Source organism: Hylobates moloch, unplaced genomic scaffold (genome assembly GCF_009828535.3).
Source record: "Hylobates moloch isolate HMO894 unplaced genomic scaffold, HMol_V3 SCAFFOLD_7, whole genome shotgun sequence".
Taxonomy (NCBI): domain Eukaryota; kingdom Metazoa; phylum Chordata; class Mammalia; order Primates; family Hylobatidae; genus Hylobates; species Hylobates moloch.
In genome coordinates, this window is record NW_026652282.1 from 84,097,721 (window position 1) to 84,113,341 (window position 15,621).

Genomic DNA, 15,621 nt, shown 5'->3' on the forward strand with positions numbered 1-15,621 from the left:
AAAAAAAAAAAAAAAAAAAAAAAAAGAGGGAAGGACGAAACCATCCTTTTTTTCTGTTTTTTTTTTTTGGATTGGCCTATGAATTTATGGAAAATGATCTGATACCCAGTCAATACCTGCCCTATCTGAAACTCCTGCTTTGCTTTTACTAAAGTACCTGATGAGGTATGACCCTGCTTATGGCTGCTCATTCCCGAGGATATCACAAATCCTGGGATGGAGCCTTGACTTTCTATTTCCTTGGTTCCATCTTCAGCAATGACTTCCCAACCTGAAAGGAGTGTACAGTCAAGGAAAACACAGAAGGAAACAAAAAGGCACAGCTGAAAGGGAAGGGGCTCTTTGGCTAACAGTGCTATTTAATTTAGTCCAACTTTAGGCCATTTGTATCGGAATTCCTAGTTTGGAGAAGTGCCTTATATTGAATTACATAATAAATAATTTTCTATTACATGAATTTACTGTTCCTAGCTAGAACATTTCAAAAAATCTTAAGTTCTACACATCAAGACTGGCACACAAACACCAGAGGTGAGGCTTCGTCAGTATGTACAAATGGGGCAGAACAGACTATGCAGAAAATATTTGTATAAAGGATACGGGTACTTATGGCTTCAGCATCTGAACGCAGCAGTCTCTTTACTTCATTTTCCACATCTGCAGGTTCAGTGTACTGAAGCAAAGTTGGGGATTAGAGGGGGATACCAATACTGTCATTTAACACCCTCTGTTTTGCAGGAGTGCCCTCCTACGTACCAATGAATTCAAATGGCAGGCCTCTTTAAATTCTGATCCAACCAAATTTCTACTTTAAGTGGTGCTACTTATGAAGGAATCTTTAGCCAGGGTCTAGAATTTTGTACAGTAAACTTATTTTTTCCTAATTAAACAAATTACTTGAGACATTTAATCTTTTCAATCTGCAGCTCTATGGTAAAGACCTCTCTCAGAGGTGCAACCCTTAGGTCTCAGTTATAAATTATTTGTCCTGATTTATATTGGCAAAGAACTATAATTCCTTATTAGTTATTTGGAAATAATTTGGTTTAAAGATCCAAATTCCCAGATTTCACTTCCCCACATCTTTATTATTAGAGACGCTCCTACAAAAACTGGATCTTAGCTGCATGTTCTCCCTTGAATCCAGTTTTACGTAATTATCTCCACAGCAACCAATTTGTCGTGCCACAAATAGAAATTAGGATTTTGATGGGGAATAAGCAATTGCAAACAACTGCTGTTAAAAGTGAACTCTGGCTCCCAAGGAATGGCTTTTGAAATAAATATCAGAATAAAAAGAGCAGATTAGAATACACGGGGTCACTGGCCAAATTGTATCTTTTCCTCTAGCAGTTATCAAACATCAAACAATGAATTCATTTTTCAGTGAATCAAACCCAGTGTATGTGTTTAGGATGAGGGTTAGAGGTGAGAAGGAAGGCTCAAAAGTAGCTTCTGTGGTTTATTTGATTCATTTGAAACTAACGAGCTATTAAATAAAACACATTAAGGGTAAAAATGAAGTTATGATTGCTCTACCTCGGTAAAGCTGCTTTTTTCCATTTCTTTGACATCAGGGACCTATGAAATAAAACACAATAAACAAGTTATATTATGATACCTATATTTCAGTAAAGCTTAAAGAGCTCTACAACTATTCTTAACTTAGTTTTACATTTAGTAGGCACTCAATAAATATTGATTTACAGAGTATAAAAGCCAAGGCAACTGTGTTCATGGATTGGAAGACTCAACATAGTAAAAATGTCAATTCTCCCCAAATTGATCTATAAGTTTAATGTAATTCCTGCCAAAATTCTAGCAAGGTTTTCTGTAGCTATAGACAAGCTTATTCTAAAATTTATATTAAAAGATATAGGCTTTTGGCCAGGCGTGGTGGCTCATGCCTGTAATCTCAGCACTTTGGGAGGCCAAGGCGGGTGGATCACCTGAGGTCAGGAGTTCGAGACCAGCCTGGCCAACATGGTGAAACCCGTCTCTACTAAAAATACAAAAATTAGCCGGGCATGGTGGCCCATGCCTGTAATCCTGGCTACTTGGGAGGCTGAGGCACGAGAGTCGCTTGAACCCGGGAGGCGGGGGCTGCAGTGAGCAGAGATCGTGCCATTGCACTCCAGCCTGGGCAACAGAGCAAGACTCCATCTCAAAAAATAAATAAATAAATAAATAAATAAATAAATAAATGGACTCTAGAATGGCTAAACAATATTGACAAAGAAAAGTAAAGTCAGAGCAATCAGCCTTCTAATTTCAGGACCAATTATATAGCGACACTGTGATATTGGCAGAGGGATTGACAGATTGATCAGTGGAAGAGAATGGAGAACCTAGAAACAGACCCATAAAACCAAGCCCAACTGATATTTGGCAAAGGTGCAAAAGCAATACAACAGAGGAAGGACAGCCTTTTCAACAAATAGTGCTAGAGCAATTAGACATCCTTTGGCAAGAAAAGCAAAAAAAAAAAAAAAAACCTTGAACTAAACCTCATAGCTTTTACAAAAATTAAGTCGAAAATGGGCATCAGGCTTAAAAATATGTTAAAAAAAAAAAAGCAGGAGAAAATCTTCAGGATCTGGGCTAGGCAAAGAGTTCTTAGATTTACTAGATTTACTATAAAAAGCAAGATTGTTTTCAAAAAAATCAATATATTGTACTTCATCAAAACTAAAAACTTTAGCTCTCTGAAAGACCCTATGAAGAGGATGGAAAGACAAGCTACAGACTGGGAGAATATATTTGCAAACTACATATCTGATAAAACACTAGTAGTATTTAGAATATAAAAAGAACTCTCAAAATTCAATAATAAAAAATCAATTTAGAAAATAGGCAAAAGGCATGAGCAGACATTTCACTGAAGTGGAATAGATGGCACATGAGATGTTCAACCCCATTAGCCATCAGGGAAATGTAAATTAATACTACAATTAGATCAATACACACCTATGAGAATGGCTAAAATGAAAAATAGTGACAACACCTAATGCTGGTGAGGAGGTGGAGAAACTGGATCATTCATACATTATTGGCAGGAATATAAAATGGTACAGTCACTCTGGAAAACAGGTCATTTGTTATAAAACTAAACATGCGACTACCATATGACCCAGCAATTATACTGGACATTTATGCCAAAGAAATGAATACTTATATTCACACAAAAACCTGTTCACAGCTTTATTTATAATAGTCAAAACCTGTGAACAACCCAGATGTCCTTCAAAGGGAGAACAGTTATGTAATGTGGTACATTCATACCATGGAATACTACTCAGCAATAAAAAATAAACTATTGATGCTACAAAAACTTACATGGATCTTAAGTGAATTATGCTGAATGAAAAAATAAGCTAGTCTCTGATGTTACATACTATATAATTCCATTAATATTAAATTTTTGAAATGACAAAATTACAGAGATAGAGATCAGATTAGTGATTACCAAGTGTCAGAGACTCGGGTGTGAGGTGGAAGGGAAGTGGGCATGGTTATATAAAAGCAAAATGAGGGATCCTTGTGGTGATGAAACTGTTTTGTATTTTGACTGTGTAGGCAGATATATGAACTTATATATGGGATAAAACTGCATAGAACTAAACACATGCACAAAAATACACGAGTACAAGTAAAACTGGAGAAATTGGAATAAGATTGCAGAATTCTAATCATGTCAATTACCTGTTTGTGATATTGTACTATAGTTTTGCAAAATGGGGAAAATGGCAAAAGGGTACACGATATCTCTTTTATTTCTTACAACTGTATATGAATTTACAATTATTTCAAAATAACATGTTTAATTTTAAACAAAAGAAGCCAAGCCACAATACTCCTGTAGTTTGCCCAAGATTCTACAAGCCTGAAATAACATTAGGAATATGACCACAATTCCCAATTTTCAGGTTCTGGATGGGTTCACTTTAAAACTAGATCTTGCAATAGAAAACTGAAAGCATTAACAGAAGTTTCAAATGTATGATTCTTCCAGACCCCAAATGATTAGCCTATAACCTCAAGGATCAGGTCTTTTTATTCACTGCTATATTCTCAACTGCTAGCATACAGTGCTTGGCATTTAGTTCACATTCAATAAATGTTTATTGAACATATAAATGAATTAACAACTCCCAACTGACTTTTTCTCTTTCCTTCTGGCCCATGAGCCTCTTCTAATCGGCCCGGCAGACACACAAATACCATGTAACTAACCTTTTTTTGTGTTTTCCGGAACCTTTTCTTCCTGACATTCTTAAGTGGTGGAGTAACTAAAATAAATACAACACAGTGAAACGTTATATGATTGATGGTAGTCACATAGCTGAATTTGATAAAGACAAAGACCATGCTATAAACCAAAGGCTCATGACATGCTTCCTTTTTTTTTTTTTTTTTTTTTTTTTTTTGAGATCGAGTCTCACTCTGTTGCCCAGGCTGGAGTGCAGTGGTGCGATCTCAGCTCACTGCAACCACCTCCTCCTAGGTTCAAGTGATTCTCCTATCTCAGCCTCCCGAGTAGCTGGGATTACAGGTGCCCACCACCACACCCAGCTAATTTTTGTATTTTTAGTAGAGACAGAGTTTCACCATGTTGGCCAAGCTGGTCCCGAACTCCTGACCTCAGGTGATCCACCCGCCTCAGCCTCCCAAAGTGCTAGGATTACAAGTGTGAGCCACCGCCCCCAGCTGACATGACTCCTCTTTAGTGTGTCTGAGAACCTAATGAACCAAACACCTAAGTATGGTAAGAGGTCCCTGTTTCATAAGGAATTAGGATTCAGCAAATAAATTTTAGTCAGCAGGAATGAGCAAGGGGCTGGTGACTTACTGCCATGCTTCCAGACATATTTTTTCTCTCTCCCCCTTTCTTTTTTCCTGACTATATTAGGATCAGTAGAGGCAGCTGGTTCTTCTGGAGAAGGGTGGCTATCACCATCAGCAGTGCACACAAGCATCTACATTTAACAAAGACAAAGAAGTTGACTATGGCCACAAATTTTGGGTTAGCAATCATAATCATTCTTACCACTAGAAATGCACAGAAGAGACTGATACTTGCCATTTCCAGAAAACCAAGTATTTTGTAATGTACATTTATATTCTCTCATTTTTGCAGTCTCTCTCTCTCCCTCTCCTCCCCTCCACCAGCCACCAGCAGCACTACATATGAACTCTGAAGGTGTTTTTTTTTTTTTTTTTTTTTCCACGAGAGTGTTTACCACTACAGAGGGAATATATTGGAAACAGATCTTGGAACTTAGCTTAGGCTTTTCGTTTTGTTTCGTTTTTAGACAAAGTCTTGCTCTGTCATACAGGCTGGAGTGCAGTGCTATGTGATCATGGCTCACTGCAGCCTTGACCTCCTGGGCTCAAGTGATCCTCCCACCTCAATCTCTAGAATAGCTGGGACTACAGGTGTGTGCCACCACACCTGGCTAATCTTGTTTTTGTAGAGATGAGGCCTCACTATGTTGCCCAGGTTGGTCTCAAACTCCTGGGCTCAGGTGATCCTCCCGCCTCAGCCTCCCAAAGTGTAGGGATTATAGGCGTGAGCCATTGTGCCTGGCCTATCTCAGCATTTTCATTTAGAGAGGAAATAAGAAATCAACAGCAGAGATTATGAATAAGAGCCAATTTAAACCTCCAGAGTTAACAACATACTGTTTTAATACAAAGTTCAGAAGATCCCAGCGGCTCATATGTTTCAATTAATGAAAAGTCACTATAAGTGGCAAATGGGACTCTCTATAGGCTATTTGGTTAAAATAAAATACTGAAAGCTAAGGATCAAACACCAAACCAGAGCATGACATTTCATTCCTGTGCAATCGATCTGGAAATGAGAAATGCCAAGCAGCCATTCACCAAGTGGAAAGGAGTACTGAAAGAAAGAAAAATAGGAAGAGAAAAGAATTCCTTGAAGGATGTGAGGCTAGTAAAGAAAACTAGTCCATACCTGAGAAATGTCTGCTGTTTTATAAAAGGTTTTTTTATCAAGCGTTCTCAGGCTTTCAATAACACAAGGCAAGTCAACCAGCTTAGCAGCTAGTGGGACATCATCTACTTCAACAACTCCATGGCGCCTATCAGCTGAAGAGAAGTAAAGATTAAAGTTGATATCTTCCCAGTGAACTCTTAAAACTTCCTAAGGTTTGAATAATGAAGACTTATGTGGGACAGATTAGTCTTTCCAAGAAACCTACTATCTCTCATAATGCTAGAATTGTGTACACAATTAATAGCTTCCTAAAGAAAAAAAAGGAAAGTATATGGAGCTCTTTTTTCCTAGTTTACATCACTTGTGCAAAAGTAGCTAAGTTTCTTGTTAATGGATGTGAACTAAATATGGGTGAGGCAATAAATGTTTCATTCTCATCCTGAAAAGCAAATTCCATTCATTAAAACCAATTCCTTTTTTTTTTTTTAGAAGCATTCAATAGTGTCATTGTACATGTGTGTTTTCAAAGGGCTGGGTGAGGGAAGGATTGACTGACCCTAGAATGGTGCTAATAAATCTCAAGTTAAATCTCTAATTAGCTTCATAAAGATAAAATTCTATACAACAGCCATATACTAAACTCTGAATATTGCTGCTCAGATGTCCCAAACATGAATGTCTTTTGACACAAGAGGATTCAGGTATAATCTTCTAGTATTATGTGAAAAAAGAAAGATACAAAACAATGTTTATCATTTTGTGTGAATTAACTCTAAAAATACAGAGAGAGATTGTTTCAATTCTAGTATTATGTATAAAAGTTTTGTCAATAAGGAAGTAACAAGAAACAGTTAATATCAGTTATCTGTGGTATTGAGGTTGGGGCACCATAAGGAAGAAGAGTTTTATTTCTCCTTTTGAACTTTTCTTTTTCATTTGATTTTTTTTTTTTCTTTGAGAAGGAGTCTCACTCTGTCACCCAGGCTGGAGTGCAGTGGCACCATGTCTGCTCACTGCAACCTCCGCCCCCTGGGTTCAAGCAATTCTCGTGCCTCAGCATCCCAAATAGCTGGGATTACAGGTGTGCACCACCACGCCCAGCTAATTTTTGCATTTGTAGTAGAGACGGGGTTTCACCATGTTGGCCAGGCTGGTCTGGAACTCCTGACCTCAAGTGATCCGCCCGCCTCAGCCTCCCAAAGCACTGGGATTACAGGCATGAGCCACCACACCCAGCCTGTTTTATTTGAACTATGAACTTATATTATCTTTTTTAAAAAATGTCAGTAAGTGTTAACTAACTGGTGAGATTATGAGCCCCTTTTTGTTTTCTCCTTACATACTTCTCTGTATTAAAAAAAACTAGCAAAATTTATTTATCTATTTTTGGTTGTGTGCTTTTTAGGCAGATAAGCTTGTGTGGAAACATTTATTTATTTATTTATTTATTTATTTATTTACTTACTTATTATTACTTATTTATTTACTCTTGGTGCAAACGGCCTCTAGATTCATCCATGGTGTCCCAAATGACAGAATTTTGTTCTTTTTAAAAGGCTGAGTAGTATGGCATTGTGTGTACGTATCACATTTACACTTAGGTTGATTCCATATCTTGGCTATTGTGAATAATGCTACAATGAATATGGGAGTGCAGAGAGATATGCCTTCAACATGTTGATATCAATTCCTTCTGTGAATATATTCACAGAAGTGGGGTTGCTGGATCACATGGTTGTTCTATTTTTAGTTTTCTAAGGAACCTCCATACCATTTTTAAAAAATAATGGCTGTAGGCCGGGCACGGTGGCTCACGCCTGTAATCCCAGCACTTTGGGAGGCTGAGATGGGTGGATCACTCGAGGTCAGGAGTTCAAGACCAGCCTGGTCAACATGGTGAAACCCCGTCTCTACCAAAAATACAAAAAAATTAGCCAGGTGTGGTGGCGCATGCCTGTAGTCCCAGCTACTCGGAAGGCTGAGGCAGGAGAATTGCTTGAACCCAGGAGGCGGAGGTTGCAGTGAGCCAAGATCGCGCCACTGCACTCCAGCCTGGGTGACACAACAAGACTCCATCTCAAAAAAAATTTTTTAAAAAAAGGCTGTATTAATTTACATTCCCACCAATAGGGTACAAAGGTTCCCTTTTCTCCTCATCCTCATTAACAGTTGTTATTGTTCTTTTTTTTAATAAAAGCCATTCTAACAGGTATAAGGTGATATCTCGCTGTTGTTTTAATTTGCATTCCCCTAATGATTAGTGATGCTGAGCATTTTTTCATGAACCTTTTGGCTACTTGTATGTCTTCTTTTGAGAAGTATCTGTTCAGATCCTTTGCCCATTTTAAAATCAGGTTATTTGTTTTCTTGCTATTGAGTTGTTTGAGTTCCTTATATATTTGGATATTAACCCCTTTATTGGATGTACGATTTGCAAATATAACAAATATTATTTAAAAGAAAGAAATATATGTCACTGGCCAGGCGCGGTGGCTCACGCCTGTAATCCCAGCATTTTGGGAGGCCAAGGCAGGCGGATCACGAGGTCAGGAGTTTGAGACCAGCCTGACCAACATGGTGAAACCACGTCTCTACTAAAAATACAAAAATTAGCCGGGCATGGTGGCATGTGCCTGTAATCCCAGCTACTCAGGAGGCTGAGGCAGAAGAGTCACTTGAACCCAGGAGGTGGAGGTTTCAGTGAGCCAAGATCGCGCCACTGCACTCCAGCCTGGGCGACAGAGCGAAACTCTGTCTCAAAAAAAAAAAAAAAAAAAAAAAGAAAAGGAAGAAATATATGTCACCTTTATAAACAAAGAATGGCATATCCATTTGTCATTCCTTTGGATGTTCAGAAATCATAAAGTTTATATATGGGAGACTACCAGCAGTATAAAAACCCCACAGTTGACCCCCAAGTTTCCTTAAACACACTATGATAATCACTCAACTCGAGGTGCAATATTCCTACTTCCTTTCCTCTTAAAAGAAGAGGACTTAAGCCTCTCTAAAGCATGAGTCCATCAAGTCAGAGACCATATTCTATCATTTTTCACATCCTTAATACCAAGTATAGTGTCTGGCACATAGTAATCCCTTAATAAATTATTGTTCAATGTATAGTGAATGGATATTAACTACTTACGCAATAAGTCAATTTTTAGTTTATCCTTCATCTTGACACTTTGAGAACGTGCTAGGTTCCTGACAGTACAAGCGTGTTCCTAAAGAGGAGGTAAATTGAAAAATCAGAAGAACTAAACGTCTACTTGGCAGCTAACAGAATAGATATATCAAAGAAAGCCCTCCCTTAAATAAAACTTTACACCTCCTAAATGTTACTAACAAGACCATGTACCATGAGATACTGTGCACTGTATAAGTCAAGTTAGGATGAAGCTGACTCTAAACTCATAATTGTCTCTTAGTAGCTACAGTTAATGCTTTCTCCTAGCTCTACAATCCTGCCTCTCACTGCTACCCTTCTGTTGTAGTTGCTAAAGAAAGGCTTACCTAGTTGCAGTTTGCTTGGTATATTAAGTAACTCTAATTAGGGAAATAGGTTTCTGAACCCCATCCTTAATATAGCTGCCTAGACTAAGTAATTGCTTGAATACAGGTATCAGCGTGGGGGAAGAGAGCCAAATACTTGTTGATATGAGCTTTAAAAGTCTTGCATGGTGGTGAATAATGCTGGCCCTTCTCACTGCCCCTTTTGAGGTGACAGAAAGGATTTCAGAGGAGTCTTATCTTGGCTGTCCAGGGAACAGGCTGTTAGTATTGGTGGTAAGTGAATGGGTCCATCATTGTCACAGCTGTTTTGCCAGGAAATCAACCTGCATGATAGGTGGTATGTAAGGAGGAAAAAATGCTGCCAAAAAAGTACACGCTATGATAGGACTGCTTAACAGAACATGATTCCTGGGAAACAAATGTTCTGAGTTTTTATAGCCTACCTGAAATAGAAATGTTACAGAATCCAAGTAGAACTATACTTATAATTAAACTATAATTATGAAGATATTTGTTCTGAGATACAAGTTCTTACCAAAGGCAGACGCAATATAAACTGGTTCTCAACTTCATCAGGAACTTCATCCTGGCTTTTACTCATGTCTTGATTTTGAGTTCATGAAAGCAAAAAGAAAACCAACACAGTCACTAAAAACTCCTCTTGCTCCCTCTCCTGACCACTTCTGGTAGTACTGGCTAAATTATACAAGATCTTGCCCATAATCCTCACTAGAATGATGTGTGTACAGTTAGACAATACCTTATTTGACATAACTTAATTATTTCTAGACGTTACCTTAGCTCCTCTCCAATATGTGTAGATTTTCCAAAGTCAATCCAAATTACATGATGTAATTTGATGAACAAATGAAATAAGAGCTGTTATGAAACATGATTTCGTCTTCTTAATCATATTCTTAGACTCTCAGGTAAAAGACTACAATTCAACAACACGTTGGTGGCTACCTAAGCAAACTATATAACCTCTGCAGGGAAGAATGCAAACCAAAAGCTGAAATTCACCTAGAAACCACTTGCAGAAATGTTCTGTGATGATTTAAACAAGGGCTTGATTTTCAATATTTCACCTACATCAATGGATTAGTAGAAATTAAGCAGTCCATGGGAGACCAGGCAGTTTTTTATGACTTTAGAGCCAGCAACAACAGCTTTGAGCTACCCTGGGGAAAAGTTAAGAGTCCAATTCTTTTTTTTTTTTTTTTTTTTTTTCAAGACAGAGTCTCGCTCTGTCGCCCAGGCTGGAGTGCAGTGGTGCGATCTCGGCTCACTGCAACCTCTGCCTCTCGGGTTCAAGCCATTCTCCTGCCTCAGTCTCCCAAGTAGTTGGGACTACAGGCATGCACCACCACACCTGGCTAATTTTTGTATTTTTTAGTAGAGACAGGATTTCACCATGTTGTCTAGGCTGGTCTTAAGCTCTTGACCCCAAGTGATCCACCCACCTCAGCCTCCCAAAGTGCTGGGATTACAGGCTGGGATCCATTTTTTTTTTTTTTTTTTTTTTTTTTTTTTTTGAGAGTCGATTAGATTTTATGGAGAACATAAAATCTGATTTGATTTATTCATTACTATCCTTTCATTCATTACTACCCTTTAGTGTGTGCATTCTGTATGTCCAGTACTACACTGAGTGCATTAGGTCAATCATTTCATGTAATCCTCACAATCACCACTTACTTTGAATGCCCCCAAAAGCTATTTAAAAGAACTCCTAAGATGGATCTTTTTATTTAAAAAAAAAAATATATATATATATACCTTTGGTGAAGTGAACACTTTCTTCCAAGTTAATCTTTTTTTGACAAATTATAATCATATATAATTATGGGGTACACAATGATGTTATGATATAGTGTGAAATGACTGAATCAATCTAATGAGCATATCCATCACCTTAAATACTTATCAGTTATTCCCCCTAACTGCTACTTTCATTTTTTTTAATTTTAAAAGCTAAATTTGGCAGTGGGAGATTGTATACCAACTTTAGTGGCATTAATGTTAATAAGTTCTGACAATATCCCACTACTATCGGACCAGCCTAACTGAAATTTTCTATTCTTTGATCAACATCTCCTCAATGCCCCTCCCCCTACTCCAGCCTATAATAACCAACACTACTCTCTGCTTCTAATGAGTTCAATTATTTTAGATTCCATATACAAGTGAGAATATGTGATTTCTGTCTTTTTGTGCCTGGCTTATTTCACTTAATATAATATCCTCCAGATTCATCCATGTTGTTGCAAATGACAGAATTTCCTTCTTTTTAAAGGCTGAATAGTATTCAGTTGGGTACACATACCACATATTTATCCACTCACTTGTTGGATACCTAGATTGATTTCATAACTTAGCTATTGTAATGCTGCAATGAACATGTGTGTGCAGATATCTCTTTGACACACTGATCTCAAGTTTTTAAGATATACATCCAGACGTGGGATTGCTGGATCCCGTTTTTATTTTATTATTTTTTTCATTATTTGTTTTTCAATTTTATGTTCTTCCAATGAACCAAGACTTTATTTCTAATCTTATTTTCCATGTATTTGGGATGTATTTGTAGAGCCCTGCATTTTGGGTATTAGGGCCCACACTTTTTTTTGTTTTTTTTTTTGTTTGTTTGTTTTTGAGACAGTTTCGCTCTTGTTGCCCAGGCTGGAGTGCAATGGCGCGATCTCAGCTCACTGCAACCTCCGCTGCCCTGGTTCAAGCGGTTCTCCTACCTCAGCCTCCCGAGTAGCTGGCATTATAGGCACCCGCCACCACGCCCAGCTAATTTTTTTTTTTTTTTTTGTATATTTAGTAAAGACGAGGTTTCACCGTGTTGGCCAGGCTGGTCTCGAGCTCCTGACCTAAGGTGATCCACCCGCCTCGGCCTCCCAAAGTGTTGGGATTACGGGCATGAGCCACTGTGCCCAGCCAGGCCCACACTTCTGAGGAAGATTTTTCTCAAAGGTGGAAAGACGGCTCGGCGCTGTGGCTCACATCTGTAATCTCAGCACTTTGGGAGGCTGAGGCAGGTGGATCACCTGAGGTCAGGAGTTCCAGACCAGCCTGGCCAACATGGTGAAACCCCATCTCTACTAAAGATACAAAAATTAGCCGGGCGTAGTGGTGGGTGCCTGTAATCCCAGCTACTTGGGAGGCTGAGGCAGGAGAATTGCTTGAACCCAGAAGAAGGAGGCTGCAATGAGCCGAGATGGCGCCACTGCATTCCAGCCTGGGTGACAGAGTGAGACTCCTTCTCAAAAACAAAACAAAACAAAACAAAACAAAAAAAGTCAGCAGTAGAAAAGCAGACACCTAGGATGGGAGAGGGAAAGATGCATTATTTGTGATTGTAACTTCTTCTCTTCTTGTTTCATACAGATATGTATATATATATATGCATATATAAATACAAAAGAGAAATGTAAATGCAAGAAGAGAGTTGATCAAAATAAATAAAAAATCTGGGGGCTGAGCACATTCCCTAACAGAACATAGTAACAATTAAGGCTGGGAGCAGGAACAGATTATTTGAAGAACTAGCTGCTAAGCAAGATTTTATCAGATCAGTAGTAACTTTTAGATTTCTCAGCAGAACTAAAACTAGGGCATTTTGTTCATTTCCAAGCCTTTTTGGTAATTCCTCCTTTATGGAAGAAAGAATGTAAGAACTGAAACTATTTCAATGTAGTTGTTTGATAAACAGACCTAATAAAAAGTCCAGTGGGAGAGAAGTTAGACAATCTGGTTGAACTTGGTTTTAATTATTTTTAAAATTTCTTATTTGCATTTACCTAAAAAACTAGTTGTACGGTATTCACTTTAATAAAAAGCATCCACTTTTTTCCAGCAAGCACTCTTTGATACCTGATTAAATTAACAGGACCCCTTACCACCATTCAACTCTAGTTCCATCTCGCTTTAGCAGAATTACAATTGGAATTATAATTGGCTGGAGGGCGCCTGGCAGCATGCTGCAGGCCATGCAAGTCAGTACACCCCTAAATGGGTGTTTTTTCAAGTTCGCAGTCGCCGGCTGCAGTTTAAGAGACTGACCTCCATCCCTATCCCCGGGGCACTAAGCTTTCAAAGGGAAAGTTTAACCCCTAGGCTTTGATCCACTTTCCCTTTAAAACTTCTCGCGAGGCCCAACAGGTCGCAACGGGTCCCAGCCTTCGCGCCTCGCTTTGCAGGCGGGCTGGGGAGGGCTGCGGGGTGCACCGCGGCGGGGTGCACACCGGCTGGGCGCTGACCCGGTCCCGGACGCCCGGTCGGCCGCCCGACTCACCCCCTCCTCCGGGAACTGGCGCCGACACCGAAAAGGCTGGGACCTGCGCCTCTGGTCTGTGGGTTCCGGACGAACCGCGCGTGGGCTCCCGCGCGGAACGTAGAGGCGAACGCTGGGCTGCCGGCGCCTGGACAGTAAGAGCGGCGCGCGCCGGCCCCTCCCCGCCTCGCCACGCCTCCGCGGCCGCGCTGCCCAGCCGACTGGAGCACGACGACCTCGAGGCAGTGGCCGGCTCACCGCGTGCTGGGCTCGAAGGCTCGAAAGGCGCGGAGCGCGGAGGGGAGGGCCGAGGGGGACGCGACCGCTCAGGGACCTCGCGAAGCAAGACCGAGGCTTCAAAACAAGTTACCTTGGCCGGGCGCGGTGGCTCACGACTGTAATCCCAGTACTTTGGGAGGCCAAGGCGGGCAGATCTCAAGGTCAAAAGATCGAGACCATCCTGGCCAACATGATGAAACCCCCGTCTCTACTAAAAATACAAAAATTAGCCGGGCGTGGTTGCGCGCGCCTGTAGTCCCAGCTACTCGGTAGGCTGAGTTAGGAGAATCGCTTGAACCCGGGAGGTGGAGGTTGCAGTGAGCGGAGATTGCGCCACTGCACTCCAGCCTGGCGACAGAGTGAGACTCTGTCCGAAAAAAAAAAAAGTACCTTTACACAGGGCAACCTTCAGGGCGCCAGAAGATTTTTACCAGGGGACAGTGATACTCCTAAGAGGCGAGTTGGACCGCGCGCGGAGGCTTACGCCTGTAATCCCAGCACTTTGGGAGGCCGAGACGGGTGGATCACCTGAGGTCAGGAGTTCAAGATCAGCCTGGCCAACATGTTGAAACCCCATCTCTATTAAAAAAAATAAAATAATAATAATAATTAGCCGGGCATGATGGCGGACGCCTGTAATCTCAGCTACTCCGGCAGCTGAGGCAGGAGAATCGCTTGAACCCGGGAGGCAGAGGTTGTAGTGAGCTGAGATCACGCCACTGCACTCCAGCTCCGTCAAAAAAAAAAAAAAAGATTTTCGTTTTGTTGTCTCGATCCATCCCTAGCGGTGACCTCGCCTGGTGACAAATACGCCACCGTGCAAACCCACTGAACAACTAGAATCTGTGCCCAAAGCCCTCTACACGATCAGTTGCTCCCCTCTCCTCAACAGGGTCAACATTTTACATCCTCTGGAGAGGGGCACAAGTTACGTCGTCCATTGCTCCTCAAGGGGGCCGCAATTCAAACATATTTTGAATCAAACTAAAAGTTAGTTTCTCCGAAAGAAGGTCCTCGGCTGGGGGAACAAGCTTAAAAAGCCACCTACCTTTCCCTTCCTGGAAGTTTTCTGGGGCCTGGGCAGCAGCCTGGGCGCTGCTGTCCGCCTCCGTTTGAGCGTCCTGGTCGGCAGGAATCTGGGTGCCTTGGTCGCCAGCAATGTCGGCGCTGCTTTCATAGGTGGTTTCAGACCCACGGTCGACAGGAATTTGGGGCTCTTGTTGGCTAGTTACTTCCGATGTTGAAACTGTTGGTGTTGAATCATTTTCTGAAGAAATGGGGAGCCGTCCCTGAGGGCACTCCATGGCCCACCTCGTTGGGGTTGTAAAATGGCTTCCTCTGTAGTCATGTGACCCGGAGGGTTCCAGAATCTTCGTAAATGTAAAAGGTTTCTTTACGTCTTTAAGACGTAATACTATTAACGACATTGCTGGTGCCTGTTCAAGATTGTAGCAGCCAAGTCTCCACTGCCTAATACTCACCCAAACTTAATCGTAGGGAATAAATATTTTTGGAAGACTATTCTACAATCATTTTCTTTTGGGACATGATTTTTTTTCATTCAATTAAACTAGATTATCAGAGCTTC

General features: G+C 40.6%; 1 protein-coding gene across 5 annotated transcripts in view; it reads right to left on the minus strand.

Moving 5' to 3' along the window:
* The window catches only part of TAF7L (TATA-box binding protein associated factor 7 like), a 24,545-nt gene extending 9,198 nt beyond the window's left edge, over positions 1–15,347 (minus strand). For 3 of the 5 annotated variants that reach the window (XM_058441580.1, XM_032756405.2, XM_058441578.1), the window contains exons 1-9: positions 15,082–15,347; positions 10,008–10,075; positions 9,105–9,183; positions 5,978–6,111; positions 4,850–4,976; positions 4,234–4,289; positions 1,540–1,581; positions 601–673; positions 158–271 (exon numbers count right to left, since the gene is read on the minus strand). In XM_058441580.1, coding sequence (XP_058297563.1) covers positions 158–271; positions 601–673; positions 1,540–1,581; positions 4,234–4,289; positions 4,850–4,976; positions 5,978–6,111; positions 9,105–9,183; positions 10,008–10,075; positions 15,082–15,337 — 949 coding nt within the window. In that variant the 5' untranslated portion in view covers positions 15,338–15,347. Of the gene's footprint in view, positions 1–157; positions 272–600; positions 674–1,539; positions 1,582–4,233; positions 4,290–4,849; positions 4,977–5,977; positions 6,112–9,104; positions 9,184–10,007; positions 10,076–13,775; positions 13,912–15,081 lie in introns of those variants that run through there. The other 2 variants (XM_058441581.1, XM_058441579.1) reach the window with 1 other exon arrangement.
* Positions 15,348–15,621: the final 274 nt, after the last annotated feature.